An 18,397-nucleotide genomic window follows, 5' to 3' on the forward strand; every position below is an offset into this window, starting at 1 on the left:
TCTTTCTTTCCTTCCTTATTTTCTTTTTTGGTAACCTATGTATTTCGGATTTTTTTTTAGAAGATCTTTATGATTCCTCAGCAAATTTCTGAACAAAGGGGATTAACCCCTTTGATGACTCACTGTCTTCAAAAGAACTGGCTCAGATGACTTCTATCAAAGCAAATCTACATCAAAGACTACATTGAGTCATCACCAATACTGATATTTTAAAGAATATGTCATGGACTCCGCAGCAGTGCCAAAGAGGAGTTGCAAAAATATTTGTAAAAAGATGTATCAATTCCGTACTGAGTTTTTTCAAGCCACACAAGCAATTCCACTAGGGTAACCCCCCAGGAAGGTAACCCTAACTTCTCAAACAAGTGTCTTTCTATACAGCCCATTAATGCCCCAGACTCAGCTTGTGTGCTCACCCCACCCTCTAAAGGACCCTTTCATCAATCGATTATAAGTAAAATGGAAACAGGAAATTCCTGCCAAATAATGGCCTGGTGAGGGATACTCCACTTGTCAGGCCGACAGAGGAATTCAGGGGGAATTATAAGGGTCAGGTTTCATAGTGGTGTCTATGTCCACTATGTTGTGCCATTTTTATATACGGTTCTGTTTCTCCCCACTTGACCTTTAAGACAAACGATCTATCTTTGTCTATAAACGGATCATCTATGACCCTTTCTGTGAAATCATTTACCCCAAATGACCAGAGAGAGGTGTGATCAAAGAGATTTATGATGTAGCTGAGAAGTCTGCCATTGCCAAACCAGTTCAGGAGAATTAAATGATCAGAGCAACAAGGGTGAGCTCTTGATGGTGGGGTCACCTCTCAAGAGGAGAAAGGAGGTTGGTACCAGGCCTGTCCTCTTATGCTAATCCTAGTCTGCTCCTCACTCACGTCACAGACTTCAAAGGCACCTGCTTCTCAGCGAACCGGTTTGTTCAGCGGTCGTAGATGATAAAGAAAGTCTGACCTGATAGTTCTCAACCTTGGCGGCACACAGTAAACGCCTGATGGGTTTCTAAAATTCCTAGTGACCAGGCTACACCCAGGACCAATTAAATGGGAATCTCTGTTAGTGGGTTTCAGGCATCAGTAGTTGCTAAAGATCTCCAGATGATTCTAACACGCAGCCACGATTGAGGACAACTTATCTAATTGAATGGGTCTCACCTTGGCTGCTCCTTGGACTCATAGAGAGAGGTTGACAGAGTGCTAATGCTGAGCTCTACTCCTCAGAGTTGTGGCTTGACTGGTCTGGCTCAGGGTCTGGAAAGAGGTAGTTGAGAAAATGCTTGGCCGATAATTCTATTATCAGGCCTAGCTGAGAAGCAGTGGGTACGGTACAAATCAGAATGGAGAGGGCGTTGAATCACTGAATCTCTTACAGCTTTTACTGCTTCTTGCAACTTCTATTTCACCACCATGCTGTCCTCTAGGGCAACCTAACTACGTGGCCGCTGAGGATGTAGCCACAGAAAGACCACACATTGCCCACGAAGGGTTAGTTCTGCTTTCTGGAGGCCTTCTAACAGAATGGACTTCAAATCTCTCTCTGAAAGAAAAGCTGGTCTACACCGGCCACAACTTGATGCTCCCTGTATTTGCTTCTTCACTTGTTCCTCCTATTTCACCAACGCCCACGGATTTACTCATGATCATCTTTGCTGAGTCTTTCCATTTTTCCTTCTATGTCTACATCTAATTCTCTTGACCAATTTTTTCACCTAGAATTCCTTTCTACGTTCTACCTCTCCCTCTACTGCAGAATTTCTCAAACTTCCCTGAAGACAAGAACTACCTAGAATTCTTATTAAAAATAGATTCTTAAGTTTCAATCCTGAACATCTGAATAAAAATTTCCAGGCAAGAAGCCTGATAATCTGTATATTTAACAAGAACCCAGGCCGGGCTATTGACCAGCTCCAGGGGACACCCTTCATATCCTCTTCTAAGAGACGGGTGCTTCTGGGAGGGACTCGTGGTTCCACGTAATTCTTATCATGGAGACATTTGGGGAACCTTGCTGAGAAATCTCCCACAAGTTAATTCTCATTTTTTATTTCAAAGCCCACATTTCCCAGGAAGACTGTTTGACAGGGGGAGGCTTTGTGGGAGAAGGGAGGATTACTAATTTCAGAAAAAGATTGAAGTGGTAAATTACTGAGCCCAAGGGAGAAGGCAATGTTTGTCTTGACCCTTTGGAATGTTGGAATGTTGACACCAAGAGCTATGACCCAATGTTGATTGAGCACTTATGCATGACAGGTGGTTTCCAAGTGCTGTACCTATATACTAATTCATTTAATTTTCCTCACAAGCCCTCCTACTCTCCCCATCCTTATAGACGAGAAAGCTAAGGCATAGACAGGTTATGTAGCATGAGTGAGCTGGTAAGTGGTGGAGGTAAAATCCGAATGTAGTTGGGTTGGCTCAAGACCCTGACTCTTATTCATTCTCTAAGATTCTGCTTGGGCACTCATTTAAGGGTATTCAGTGAGCAATGGTGTGTGACATCTCTGTGGAGGAATTTCCTAATATTGTTCTGAATCTGCAGTTCCTCCAAGCCAAAATATTACAGTATTTGGATACCCCTTTGGAATCAAAGCTTGAGAGGGACCATTATATTCTGCTTTAACAATGACCTGGGATGGTGGAATGGCGTGTGCCATGATCTTTCTCTCTTTTTATTCGATTACCAGACTTCATTATGCTTTACGATGGTTTTTGTAGACAAACCATCTAGACTCTGGATCTGACTCAGCTGGTGGTAGATTTAAATTAGTCCTGTGACCTGCCATATCATCCTTATATCCCGCTTCTCTTCTCAGGCTAAATTTCATCTCATTGCAATTTTCTTTCTTCTAAAAATCACCCATGGCTGAATTCTAAGAGTCAAATTAAAAGAGTAGTCAGCCAGTGTTGCTGGCAGGGATGTGAGGAACTGGATATAAAGACACAGAGCAAATTTCTGGCATAGGTGGTGTTTGGGAGGCGGGGGGGCGGGGGGGGGGGATGGTGGGCAGACGGGAAATGTTCTCCCATCAAGTAATACTGGTTTCACATTTTTCTGTTAAAGATTCCAGTCATTCCTCATTCTTTCACCTCTTAATTCTGTTATGTAACTATTGTGATATAAAACTCAGGGTTGATATCACTCATAGGAAGTTTTTTCTTGTATCCAAGGCTATGCATAGTGAATCTAACAAACACACACACACACACACACTCTGATATATAATTAACACCTTCCCAAGCTTATCTACTAAAAAATCCCCACAGCCTGAGAAGTTGGTCTTCTGGTCTGGCAGACAGCAGCCAAGATGCCCCAAGATGGCAGTGGGACAAAGTCAAATTAATTCTATCTGTAGGCTCTGGGGCATCTGCTGGCTATGAGGCAGACATTCTCAACCTTCATTGCCCATTACGATCAGCTGAGATTTATTTTTTTAATAAAATACCAATGACCAGGTCCATTCCCCAATCATTTACGTCAGAATCTTTGAGAGTGGTTCCCAGCACAGGTATGCCTGGAAAGCCACTCAGGTGATTTTAACATGTCAGCTAACACTGAAAAGTCACATCGCACTGTGTGAATATTTCTCTGAACATATGTGCCCTGCCTCTGCAGGAAATAGAGTTGTGTCTTCAGGTTTTTCAATAAATTGCACTAGTATTCATCTCTACAGTTCATAATTATTAATATTTTAATTATTGATAATTATCAAATAGTAATTATATACAGTCATACACTGCATAACCACATTTCAGTCAATGACAGACCACATATATGACGGTGGTCTCATCAAATTAGTGCCATATAGCCTAGGTGTGCAGTAGATTATACCACCTAGATGTACTAAGTACACTCTATGATGTTTGCACAATGACAAAATCGCCTAATGGCGCATTTCTCAGAATGTATCCCCATCATTAAGTGACGCATGACTGTATATTATTTATTACTTATAATTATTAATTTTTTTAACTATGCTTACCGGGATGCTTCCCTTTAGACATGTAAATTAAGGTGGAAATGCACAGTAATCAGCTATTCTTGCTGCTCATCTTAAGAAGTTGCTGGAAGGGTCTTATGGAATCCAGCCATGAGTGTTTTCTGAATAGTTAAACATAACATGCAGAAATAAGGTGTTCCTATTAAAATTCCTATTTCTGACTTCACTAAAGAGTTTACTCATGTCTTTCATTCAACCCTCAGATGGCTAATGATGGCTACACACCGGGCACCCAGCTAAGCCTAAGGGACGCGGTGCTGTGCTCATGGCCTTTACATCGGGATGGGCCATCTATCTTGAGCTTGGCTGTCTGAAAGCTCATAATATAATTTACATTTCAGTTTTACCACCTAGAGAGGGGACTGACTTGCTTTCCATTGGTATTTTACCTCCCTTCCCCCCATTCAGTTCTAAAACTCTAGAATTGTGCAAATCCCGTTCAGATCTATATTTTTCCCTGCCCCAGTGTTATTTTTATTTATATTTTAGTACTGTATCATGCCTACTTCAAGAGACTGTGGCAAATTGTAGGATGAGGTGGGATATAAACAACCAAGCAGCAAATAAACAAATAGTTTGACTAGAGAATTCTTTGAAAGGGTCTATCCTGGTCCTTTTTATTTTCAAAGGGGGATTCATGAACATACACCTGCAAACATTTCATTTAGCCACAGTTCCTATTGCTAACGCTGAATACACAAAAAAGTTTAAATGGAAAAGGAGATAAGCGCTGTGAATCTGTCCCCAGTTTGAATATTCCACCAAAAACCTCGGAGTTTTGGAGATTCAAATCCAAGGGCATCTCCATGACCTTGAAACCTTGAGAACAGTCCACTTTTGTCATTTTAGTTTCTCCAACATTTTAATAATCTCCCCAGTTCCCTCTACACTTGTTTTCTTGTCTAAAGCTACGGGGAGCTGACTGTGAAGCTGGAAGTCAGGCCCTGTCACGTACGTGCTGTGTTCCATTAGAAAAACCATTTCACCTTTCTGGGCCTCAGCTTCCTCATATGCAATATGGGAAAAAAAGTAGTGCGTGCCCCTCTGAGATTTTTTTGGCGCAGATCAATGAGAACATGATTGTAGAAGCACTTTATCTGGGGAAAAAAATGTCACTTGTGTTTTTGGCTGCATGGAGTCAAGAAGGACACAGTCTTCTCTCCTCAGCCACAGAGGCTAAGATTTGTATTTTTAAGTCCTAGGCTTCTGTGGTTTTAGGGCAAGAAGAGGATTGTAAAGAGCCTTTTGAGGGTACAGGTCATTTTAAAGGAGGGCTGGGGCACCAGGAAGATACAACGCCACCTCGGCTTCGGTTGGCCAGAGCAAAGGAGAGCACAGAAGGAGCTCCTAATGAGAGTGAGTGTCTAACACAGGGTTGGAAACTGGTCTGGCAGGTTCTCTGAAGAGCACAGATATGTTCTCCAAGGGAAGCAGCACTAGTGGGGAAGAAGCTTGGTGGGAAGAAGGCTGAGGCTCTGGGGGCTGGAGAGGCCACACTGAGAAGACCTGGGCCCACCTCCAGTTATGTGCAAAATGAAGTGAGTATGATGGTGGAAAGTTCTAGAACCTTACTAATGCCTAGGGGATTCCAATAATCTGGTGCCTCCACAGGCATTGGACTTCTCTCCAGTCGAGATGGGAAAAGGGCAGCACAGGCAGGTTTGGTCTGACTTTTTAAAAAGTAACTCTTTGTGGAGCAACTGGTTTTACAGAAATCTAAAGCAGTGATGGTTTAGGGGCTGGGTTTACACTGGGAGAACTGGTCATCTTTCCTATGAAGCTGACAGCCTGAGTGCCTCTACGGGCAGAAAAGAGAATAAACACCAGGAGAAGGACGAACAGAAGGACAGGCTGTTTGATCTCCTGGCTCCCAGTTCCTTCTTTCTTCAGAATTTTTTTGCCCAAACTATTTTTTCCTCTAATTTTATTGAGGTATAATTGAAAAATAAAATTGTACATAATTAGGTTGTACAATGTGCTTTTTAAAAAGGTATACAAAGCGATGATTTAATATATGTATACACTGTGACGTGCTTACCACAATCATACTAATTAACACATCCATCACCTCAGATTGTTACCTTTCGGGGTGTGTGGTGAGAACACACAAGTTCTACTCTCTTAGCAAATTTCAAGTATACCAATTTTTATAGTTCTAGGATGCAAGTCAAGATTTAAAAACAAAACAAAGCAAACAAAAAAACTACTATAGTGAAAAAATTATTCCAGAGGCTGGCCCCAAGGCTTAGTGGTTAAGTTCAGAGAGCTCTGCTTCAGTAGCCTGGGTTCTTGGGTTCAGATCTGTGGCATGGACCTATCCCACTCGTTAGCCATGCTGTGGCAGCTACCCACATATAAAGTGGAGGAGGAATGGCACAGATGTTAGCTTGGGGCTAATCTTCCTCAAGCAAAAAAAAGAGGAAGATTGGTAATAGATGTTAGCTTGGGACAAATTTTCCTCAGTAAAAAAAAAAAAATTAACTCAGAAAACCTGCTTCCACAAGAAATTTCTCATTTCTGACTCAAGAACAAAACAAAATATCCCTAGGTGCCGGCCCGGTGGTGCAGCGGTTAAGTTCCCACGTTCCACTTCGCAGCGGCCCGGGGTTCGCTGCTTCAGATCCCAGATGCAGACATGTCACTGCTTGGCACGCCATGCTGTAGTAGGCATCCCAGATATAAAAGTAGAGGAAGATGGGCACGGATGTTAACTCAGGGCCAGGCTTCCTCAGCAAAAAAAGAGAAGGATTGGCAATAGTTAGCTCAGGGATAATCTTACTCCAAAAAAAAAAAAATCACTATAGTTTAGTGGTGCAGATAATAATAATAATAACACAATAATAATAATAATATCAGGTGCTATTCAAGGAGCTTTCTGTTCATGACCACGGTTGATTCTCCCAATAACCCAATGAAGCAGGTACCACTCATGAGCCCCACAGAAAGGATGAGGCAGTTGAGGATCAAATAGCTTGCCTGTGTTATGTGATGTAGTAAGTAACTGTGCAGAGATTCAGACCCTAGTCTAGATCTGAACCTCTGATCATATTTCGTAGGTGAATAGCAAAGACGTGCTAAGGCACCTATCAGTCAAGGAGGAGTTACAATGAGTATAGAAGACCCCGCTTTGAATCCTGACTGGGCTAATTATCAGTTTTGGGCTGTTGAGCAAGGCACAGTTTTCTAGGATGTCAGTCTTACAGTGGGTCCTAGAGATTGCCTAGTCCAAAAATGACTCACACTTTTAAATGGATTTAATTTAATTTGCTTGCTTTTGCCTGTATATATTGAATGCTTTCCAATAATCCTATACACTCTAAAATATCTGTCTACCAGCAGTTGAGTTATTGATAACCCCATGCATTTTCACCACCTCTTTCCGTTTGTAACGTAATGTTTACCTTCATCTCTTTCTGATTCTAATTGGTATTAATCTCTGCATTCGGCAGATGGGAAAACTGAGGCCAATAAGGGAAATCAGATGGGACTTTTCCAGGGTGTCACATTAGTGTGAGTCTCTTACGCAATCAATGAGACAATATTAGCATAAAATCACTTTCCTTACCCACGGATCTTTAGGGTAAAGAAAATGATTCATTGTGGCCGTGGTTAGCCGAGGGAGAAGTCACAACAGAATGGACTGTGAGGGACACCCAACCATCGACAATTCTCACATTCTCAATGAGGAAGGAAGAGAGTTGAGAGAACATGTTATAAACAAACAATTCTCCTACAAATTCTTACGAATTCTCTTACATCCTGCAAGGTTTGTGGAGAGAGAACCCAGCGCCGACATTCTTTACAGCATACTGGGGTTGAATTGAAGCGTGCCCTCCAGGGTGGCACTTAGACCCCAATCAAATTGCCCTGGGATCTTGAAAGCACACATTCTGACTCAGCAGGGCTGGGGTGGGTCTTGGGATTCTGCGTTTCTCACAAGCTCCTGGTGAGGCCAATTTGGTTGGTCTAGGAACCACGCTTTGCAGACCAAGGCTCTAGGGACCTTCAAAATCTTGAAATTTAAGAACAGAAGAAGGTAATCATTTCTTTCCCTGTTGTTTGTTTTGTTTTGTTTTCAGTTGGAGACAGAGAAATTAAAGAAAACAACACAAAGAATAGGAAGGAAGCTATCATTCTGGGGAAACTGGGGCTAATACAATCCAGGACACGTTTTTAAAGAGCGCCCCACCTCCATTATCTGGGGTCATATTCTATTACTAGAAGTCGTCCACAAACCCTCTAATGATGCAGAAATGGTGAAGAAAACAAGTCCCTCATCTTTTAATGCAATCTAAAATTTCAGATGACAACATTGAACCATGAAAGGAGACAGGGATTGAGAGGATGCTAGAAGCTTCCAACAATCATAGTTTTCCTTTTAAAGGAATTCCACAGAAGCAGTGGGAACCACTGATCCAGGTTGTCAGATGTGTGTTGTATTTCTACAATCTCAGGCCAAAGCATTTCAATCTAAGTGATTAAGATAATTAAGGGAAAAGGGTGTCTGGCTTTGATTCTGTCTCATCTCCCCAAGATCTATTGATGTCTTCGAGCATTCACACACCATAATGCAGCAAGAATGAGCCCAGAAACAATGAGAAAATTGATGAGTTAGTTACTCCTTATAGAGCCCCTCAAGCTTTCACCTACCAACTACCATCCACCTAAATCCTGAGAGTGGTCCCTACCCTAAATGTTTTGTATGATAATTAAGTATGAAATGGACTAGGGCTTTTGAGGAGAATCTAATTCTAGAGGGATCAATCATGTGATTTGCGCCAGGGAGAAAATCTGGAGAAGTCGTTTATTTCTGTCTAATGACTATTCACATGCATGTGCTACACACACATATGGAAATAACATAGAGGCCACATTTAAATAGAAATGAGTTCTTCTGGAAAAGAATTTAAAGTACTTTTCACAGGTATAGAGTCAGAATTTGCTTTGATAACTTTAAAGGAAATACTAGAAATTTTTAGTGAAAAGTTCCCTCTTAACCCAAAAAATAGAGACCCTAGTATATATCACAGTGACCAAAATAAAAAGGTAAAGAAGTGGAGTGACTTTAATTTTTGTCACATTCATGAATGTTTCTTGAGCTAAGGTTCCGTGGTGTGTATATTTTCTTCTACTTGGTTGTCTTCCCTTCTACTTCTACTGTCTTCTATGAGAAACGTCCTCTATTCGCAATGGAAATGGCTCATCCAGAGGCTTCTGTGTACATGTTCTCATCAGAGGTTTCGAACTCCCTCTAGAAAGCAACAGCTTTCTCACCTGCCTCTGAACCCTTCACAGCTGAAGGATCCTGATGGCGCTACTTAAAAGATAGGTTTTATTTGCTTTTTTGTGGCCTATCAAGTCAATGATCTGCAACCTGAAAAGTGTGTAATTAGGCCATGACATGACCAAAGGAGTTGTTACATCTTGTCTTGTCACTGGAAAAGTGTCTACCCACATGACTGTGACAGCTATGGTCTATTGGGTTTGGAATTTCCTTTAATATCTCCCCAACTCCTTGTTGGTCCAGTCTGTTGACTATTACAGGCTTAGTTCTTTTTTTAACTACTTCAATTACATATTCATCCAATAGTGCATAACAGTTGTTAAGAAGCCATTACAGATTATGGACCAAAGGCAATTAGTTCTTGAAACAAAAACTTGAGCACTTTTCCTTTTAACGTGTGTATGTGTGTGTGTGTGCACATCTGTGAATTAAAATTAAGAGAAGCTCTGGAAATATATCTATCAGTAACAGCCATATTACTTTTAGCTCTAAGACTTTCATGTCCATTAAACACAAGCTTCAAAAATCACATTGATGCTACTGTCAAGACCTATACATTCCCTCCTTCACTATTTCAGAGCCACCTCAATTGTTATCAAATGAAATCAATGTCAATCTACAGAGCAGTTTGGCAGAAAATATAGTTATCTTAGTTATCATAATCATTTTGGCGAATACACAATCAGAACTGTTTGATCCACAGGGAAAATAAATAAATTATCGGTGGTTTGGGGAGCATGAAATTCTCCTCACTTTTGAATCATCAAATCACGTCTTAGTTATGACTATTTGAAGTTGCAAATGTGCCTTTGCTCTGACTTTGGAACAATAGCATAAGGAGGCAGAAGTAAACCAGGACCTGGATTAACAGACATTGGATTTGAAGCCCAATTGTTGGACTTCCCAGAGCACATATCACCCTGTCTGGACCCACTTCTCCCATCAGCACAGTGGAGATTCTATTTAGGATGAGTACAACTGTTCTGTTTGTCCTGGGACAGTCCTAGTCGAAGCCTGTTGTCCCGAGTCATTATTAACAGTGCAGTCCTCCTCTGTCACAAGTGTCCCATTTGGGATGATCATTATATGATCGTCCTAGCTATACTGCTCACCTCATCAGGTTGTTTGTCCCAAGGTTTTACACAGCACCCGACACACGAGAGACACTACCAAAAAAATTAACTTCAAAATAGAAATCCGCATGGTGAGAAGAAAAAAAAGTGGCAGGAAAGATAATATAAGACTGCTCACTTTGAGATAAACTCACATATCAAAATCCAGACTTTGGAGAACTGATAAGTTGAAGGGTTTGCATAGCCAAAAAAAAAGTTTTTCCATAAAAAAAAACAAAGCAAAACAAAACAAACATAAACTATTCTTGGAACTCAGTGTATTAAAAAGCATTAGATTTGCATATAATTCTACCTATTATATTTTAAAAGGCTTTTCTATACCATACTCAGTTGAGTAGCTTTGGTCACTTTCTTCCTAAACTCTTTGAGTGACTCTAGAACCCATTAAAGGAACAGCAGATTCAGACTCCTAAATTTTAGAGATCCAGATAGAATTGAAATAAGCCAGATATTCTTGGTTTCCTCAAAGCTCATTCTCACTATCAAGATTTAAAGCTCTTCGTTGACTATCTTATGGGAATATACAGAAATAAAAACAAGAACATTTCATGTAGTGCCCTTCATATGCTGGATATTTCATAGACCTTGTCTCAAAACTTCCAAACCACTCTGTAAGGCAGAATCCATATACCCGTAACAGATGAGGTGATGGAGTGCAAAAAAATTACTTCTCAAGGTCGTTCCATTAAGATGTAACATGGCCTAGTGATTAAGGATATAGACTTTAGCTTTCAAGCTGAGCTGGACAACTTGTTCATCTTTTCCAAGCTTGCCTTCCCCATCTGTAAAATGGAGGGGCAACATCTATCTTTTAGGGTTGGTGTGAAAGTCCAGTGACTCTGTATTTTTAAAGCACCTAGAATCGTGCCTATCACATAGTAAGGACTCCATAAATAGCCATTGTTATTAGGGCTATTTTCCTAATTATTGTTATCATTATCACAGAGAGATGATTGGAATCAAAATTTGCTTATCTACGACATTAAACTTCAAGAAGTCTTAGTCAACCAAATAGTAAAGTCTGCTATTTCCAACTAATGAACATTTTAATGGGAGCCCTGTCATATAGATTACAAGTTTTATTGGAGAAATTTATTTTTATCTGGTATGTGAGCTTGTAATGGGAAGCTCACAGGCGATACAGTCCGCCCTCTGCCTTCTGTATCCAGGGGTTCCACATCCACAGAATCTACCAACTGAGGATTGAAGATGGTTGCATCTGTACCAAAAACATACAGACTTTTCTTTCTTGTCATTATTCCCTAAACAATATAAGCACTATTTACATAGCATATACATGGTGTGAGGTATTATAAGTAATCTAGAGATGATCTGAAGTATACAGGAGGATGAGCATAGGTTATATGAAATACTACACTATTTTATATAAGAAACTTGAGCATCTGCAGATTTTGGTATCACAGGGTGTCCTGGAACCAATCCCCCATGGATACTGAGGGTTGACTGGACATATTTCTTTCTAGTTAGCCTAGAGCCGTCTAGAATAATTAGCTTCACTTTCTCTTCCTGGGGGGACCTTGAATCACCAAAAAAAGAAAAAGGAATCAGTTAAGAAAGTCAACTTTAAATTAAAAAGAAGAATAAAAATATAAATAAAAACAAGAATAGATTATGTACCTATATATTATATGTATATACTATTATGTCAATACATACATGTATTTTTTCAACCTGGTTTTCTAATTAAAAAAACCTGGATTTGCTTTTCTAGGCACTGGGGTACAGAAGGATATATATGAAGGCATTCGTGACTTTTTCTGCTATGATTCTATTACAAGTTGACAGGGAGTCATTTTTTAAATTGCAGAAGCCAGGAGAGCTCATCAGGATGAGTGAAAATAGCAGAAAAGATGAAAAGCTAAAATCAAGAACAACTTCAACAAGGCACTATCAAAAAAGGTACCATGGCGCCACTACTGTTGGCCGCCATGTTTTGACTCAACAGGTTAGAATCTGAATCTAAAACAGCTTCCTCCTGCCCCTGGATCCTTGTCTCAATTGGCAAGATGGCACACGATACACTTCTGGCCCCTCTGAACCTCCAGGAACTAAGCCCTCACTCAGTTCCTTGTTCATTTGAGAATACATCCTTGGCATCATCAAGTTTTACAATAATTTCACTGTATTTATTCGACAGTGGGTGTCTCAAAAAGGGTTGAAAATGTAAATAAAATATAATAGGGAGTCTACCATAGAGTTGCCAGCTTTTATTTTGCCAAGTAAGAACATTAAAAACAAAATTGGATAAAAACAAAACAAAGCTATTTGCTGTTGTCATCATTTCATAAAAGAGAAGCTGTTTATAACAGCCTGAGAAAGCAGCATGGATAAAGCCTGACCATTACCCAGACAAGGGAGTTGATGGGCATTTTACATGATCCGTGTTCACCTGTCAGGTAAACCAGTAAATATGGCATCAGAGGCAGTCATCGGGTCTTGAACTGGCCTTGGGAGATAGTGCCTTAAGAAAGCACTAAGATAAGATCTTGAGATCTCTGCTTGCACACTTCACAAAGATTAGGTGCATGGACTTGTTACTGCTTTTTAACCAGAAACAGTTTCAACTCTTGTGGAACTTGGTTCAGATGAGAGGAATGGGCAAAACAATGAAACTTCCCTCCTTTGTCGGCTTTGCATGGTCTACTCTCATTAAGGGATCCGCATTATCAATAGATGAAGTTTTCTCTGTTCTAACCCACAGCCAGAAAAAGTACAGCAATATTTCTTAAATTAAACTTTCTACAAAAAACCCAGAGAAACACACTGTCCTTAAATGGTAAATTAAATTTTCTATTCGGGATGTGTGGATGCTTTACAGGCTGACAATCCCTTAAACTTTAGTCTATCATCATCTGAAAAGGACTCCAAATAAATGGTATATCATCTTAAATGCAATTATTAGCCTTATTTTAATGATGGCATTTCTCTAGTTTTAATCTGAGTCCAGGAAGTAAAAAGTCCTAAAAGAGATAGGGAGTACTTGCACTAGCGGAAATCAGTTCAGATCCCTTTATGTTTTCAGTTTAGATCGAACTAAGGTTGTACCTAAGGATTTAGTTCTATGTCCTGTAGTTAAGCTTATGATAAAATATTATGAGAAGATAGAGAGATGGCCTTTTTCTATCTATCCATACATCTATCTATTTATCTATCTTTCTTTTTCTCTCTTCTTTATTCTTTCTCTCCTTCCTCACTCCCTTCCTTCCTTCCATCATTTTCTTTCTTCTTTCTTTCCATTCATCCACCTAACTACCTCTGTATCTATTTATCTATCATTTGTATATCTTTCTATCCATCCCTCCCTCCCTCCCTCCCTCCATCCATCTACCCATCTACGTATATGTGTATGTATTTATCTATCTCTATCACCTATATAGTTTTAAATAGGAGTTGACCAACTTCTCCATGATCACAAAGACATGCCTACTTATCCTTATTGAGTTTTAAGAAAGAACTACTAATCTATGTTTCTCTGAAATAGACCTTTTATTCATAGGCCATGAATTTCACATTTAAAGGATGTTCTAGCATGTGGTTTATGACTGCCTGAACTTGACAAGTCCTGGCCTCCTTGTATTAAGATTTACCTAGATACTCTTATGAGTCCTTCGTGAGGTCCTAAGGCACAGATGTATGTGTGTTTGTGTGTGTGTTTGTGTTGTGAATATATAATTTTAATATATGTATATGAATATATATACACAACACACATATATGTATGAATATGCCTATATATATTTCAACTGCACAGAGCAGGATAATTCATACTATGACATTTTAATTGGGCTTCCATTAAGTTGAGCTTTATGAAATTGTCAATATTTCACCATTTTTTCACACAAAAATAGCACTTTCATATGGTACCGTCTAATACTATGTTACCAACGAAACTTTAGGGTCTCACAAAACAAACAAATAAAAACGGGTAGAAAATAAAATAAATAAAGCCTTGTTGGTGCTGTCTCTTTTGCTCAGTCTAGGGGCACCTGTGCAGCTGGGGCTGTGAAAGCTGCTGACCTTTGGGGATCTTTAAAGGAAATGCTTGTCTTACATGAAAGAAGTGGTCCCTGGTAACTCTCAGTGCAACCGGGTCATTACGACACTTCTGAGTGAACCCCTCTCTATGACTCTCCTCTCCAGCTGGTCTGCATCTAGTTCCCTTCTGCCATAACGTGGGGGGACGTTCTCATGCACTGGTTGTTAGGAGATGTTAAATAGAATGTTTAGCAAGCAGGACAAGCATGACAAATGTCTGCCTTTCTGGTGAGGTAACATTGTCATCAAAGCTATGTACATATCATACATATTTCCCCAAATATTTGTGGCATAATTCATTGAACAGGGAATCTCCCTCCCACTCCCATCCCGGTTTGGCTGCTCAAAGATGCAACAATGACCAAGTCATAATACACAAAGAAACCAAGAGCCAATCGATAAAGAGAAGCCTGCCCCCAGGCTTAATTCAAGCAAGCCATTCATCGAGCTAATGTGAGGATGGACCTGTCAAATCCAGAACATATCACGGACACAACAGAAACACCAAGTGGCATGCAATGACCAGATGACCATCGGCCCCACTGCCATGCTTTCATTGGTTCAAGCTCAGAAAACAATCTCCTTTGAGAGGGTGGACAGTTGGCTTTCCATAAATCCGAACGAGATTAAAAATAAAGATTTGGTGAGGTCAAATGCTTACTGAGTGTTGCCTAAATGCCAAGGAAAGATGTTTGCCTAGTCCCTTAAATTCGTCAATGAGACTATAAAATTATGTAGTCCAGTCAGGTATTTTTCTTTTGGGGAAATCTCTGCCCACACCAGATGGTCTTCATTCTGAGGTCAGCATTCAGAAACTCTCAGGGTGCTCCCAGATAATCAGCATGTGATCATTTAACCAAGAAGACGATGGGCAGGGAGTTGCAAGGTGCCCATCAAGGACCTTCTGGACAATCCTGAGGTTACTGGAGTTCAGTATTTTCCAAAGGTCCCTGAATCTTTAATTTGATGAGGGCTTAATTTGTGCTGATAAAAGGTAAAATTCTACCGACTGGGGACATCAAACTTCTTTTGCTTTCAAGACGTCTGAAGAGTGAATTTCATGATTACAGAGAAAGTTTGTGGAAGTTTCTCTTTTGATCAATCTGACAACCAGTGAGCATTACCAAAACATTCTCAGTTCCTGTTGATTTTACTTCCTATTTTGAACGCGTTTCTTCAGGGTGAGAAGTTTTTTCTTTCTGTCATCCTGTCTGCCTTCTGGAGAAAAGGAACTAAGACTATCATTCTTGATGTTACAATGTGATCGTATAAAAATAAATTATTAATGACTGCCCTGAGATAATTTCTAAATATTTGGCATCTTTAATCCAGATTCAAAAGCTATTCTGATAATTTCACATTTTCCCCCAAATATGTATCTTCTATAAAAGGGTCTTCCTTCTCTTTACCGGCTTACTAAAAATAAAAGGAAGTACCACCATTTCATAAATACACTTTACAAATCAAACCAGAAATATCATTTTAAAGGCTGTTTTCTGGTAATTTATCTATTACTGCATTTACCTCAATGTATTAATCCCGCATGTGGCAAGTGTCTTGCTTATACTAAAGTTAAATAGGCCTAGTAATCAATTTCCACAGCAACCAGGAAGACCTAATGTGCAAATTTCTTTAATGAACAGCAAGAGGCCAATTACATGGACAAGAGTATATTTAGTTGGTTTCTTCAACTGAAACTATTATACTAAAGTGGGAATTGCAGAGTTACTCAAGATTTACCAATTCAAGAATGAAGGCAATTTTTCAGTAGGATATGTTGCCAGTGAGAAATCTTAATAATATTAAAATAACAAATTTTATACACATATTTACATATATGGTACCCCAAAATGCAGAAATATTTTGACAATGCTTAGATGAATGCAAATGGAGATGGCCAGATTCTCAAATAATTCTATTTAAGAATAGTATTAAACATTGTTTATTTTTTTAAATGTTTAGATTGGTCTAATGGAAGAAAGCAATTTAAATTATATCTTTGTAATTAACCTTTTTTCCCCCCACTTTGGGATAGATATAGTTATACTGAGAAGCAAGATAAAAATCCAAAGAAATAAATCCATTTAAGATTCTTATAATTATACAGCAGGCTAAAGTTACTATGATTATAATTATATACAAAGTGGGTGTTTGAGAATTTAGCATTTAGAGATATTTTCATAAAAATAATTAAGGGTTGTAGATGAACCACATTACAATGGATACTCTGTGAATCTTCAGTGTGCAGAATTTAATAGCATTAAGCCTTTTCATTTGTAGAATGATCTTGAGTATTTCAAGATTGTCATCATTTTTATTAGCCTTATTGACCCTCTCTATTTTCCTAATCCAATGTCAAAGTGTATGGGAGATAGTAACTTACATAAAACATATTTTGCATCTGGCAACTGATTACTGGGTAACTGGATAATTTATATACTTAGAACTGGATCTTGACAATTGTTTGGATTTTTTTGGAGGTTCCCTCCAGCCTTGAGAACTCATTATGGCTGGTTATAAGAAAATAGTAGCAACGTCTGCATACAACCAGACAGTAGATCTCAATTCTGTCTTGCCAAAGAGCCACTTATTACAAATTTACACATGGGGTTTTCAAAGTGCACCTTTTAGGGGTCAGAAATTTATTTTGCTTTATTATACCTCAGAAGAATTCTGTAGCTACAATGAGCTAACAACACATCTTGTGAGAGATGGAATGGCACTGCAGAGAAAGCACACCACAGCAAACCAAGATAGGAACTAAGTCACAACAGGCCAGGTAGAAGAACCAGTGGCTGCTGATACTTCCCATTCAGGAGTCAAATCCATCACCTGCTTACCTGTCTGACCCAGCATGCCTCAGCCACACATGCAAATTGTTATCACTACTGTTTTATTCAGGAAACATATTTTTAAATGAAAGGAGTCATTTCCCAAAATAAGCACCCTCAATGACATTTGTGCATGCAGAGCATCTGAACATTCACATTTATGTCCTCAGAAAACAGAGCCAACGAGTTGCATTCAATATGGAAACACACACTTTCTTTTTTCAAGGCCCTATACAAAAAGAGCTGTGGCTTGCCATTTCAGGAACCAAGTCATCTGTTAAGCCTGGGTAATGAGTAATAAACTCCTCCATCCCCCACTCCCCACCCCGCCATCCATTCTGCCTCCTGCATTTCTTAAACCCACTTCTCTCCCTTCCACTGCCAGTCTTAACATGTGGTCTGCATTACAAATAAAAGTTGGCTTATCTTAGTAGGATCGGACACTGGGCACTGCCAAAAAGAACACACTTCTTTAGGAATGCCAGGTACACTTCCCCCATTCCTTTCCTTTGGGTTAAAAAAAAATGCAATGGAGGGAATGCTTTACTGGGTGTAAAAAATTGTAAAAAAGGGAAATGGAGTGCTTGAAATTGAGGTAAACCTGCAGGATCACCTTCTGTATTTTTTCCTATGACTTAGAGGAAACCATGGTCTTACCAAGAAGACCATTCGAAGGCTGTACAGGGAGTGTACATGTGTGCATGCAAGGTGTGCTGTCAGAGGAATTACGAGATCTGAAAAACAATCGTACGTGGACAAAGCATATTCTCTTTGTGTCTTAGCAGAGAGGGCGAGAGTTGAGAACGAGCTGGGCTTAATGATTCATCCTCTCTCAACGGACGTGGCCCTGTGTTCACCTTCACCAGGGGGCCTAACTTTTTGGGTGCTGCCTCCCCAGCAGTCATGCATTTGCACCAAGACTGGACAAGAATCTCATCTCCCACCAATTTAAGTTAAGATAATTTGCGAGTAGTTGTCAAGCACAAGAAGGAAGGAAGACTCTTACCTGTCACTGTAGGCAGCAGCAGTGGCAGGGGTAGGCTGGGCGTAGCGGTATGCAGCATAACCACCCTGAAACA

General features: G+C 39.7%; 1 protein-coding gene across 50 annotated transcripts in view; it reads right to left on the minus strand.

Moving 5' to 3' along the window:
• Positions 1 to 18,397, minus strand: part of RBFOX1 (RNA binding fox-1 homolog 1) — a 1,988,870-nt gene that overhangs the window by 21,325 nt on the left and 1,949,148 nt on the right. For all 50 annotated transcript variants that reach the window (XM_070566832.1, XM_070566855.1, XM_070566844.1 and 47 more), the window contains one exon: positions 18,325 to 18,389. In XM_070566832.1, the coding sequence (XP_070422933.1) occupies positions 18,325 to 18,389 (65 nt within the window). The remainder of the gene's footprint in view (positions 1 to 18,324; positions 18,390 to 18,397) is intronic.

The sequence above is a fragment of the Equus przewalskii genome, chromosome 12 (assembly GCF_037783145.1).
Source record: "Equus przewalskii isolate Varuska chromosome 12, EquPr2, whole genome shotgun sequence".
Taxonomy (NCBI): Eukaryota; Metazoa; Chordata; class Mammalia; order Perissodactyla; family Equidae; genus Equus; species Equus przewalskii.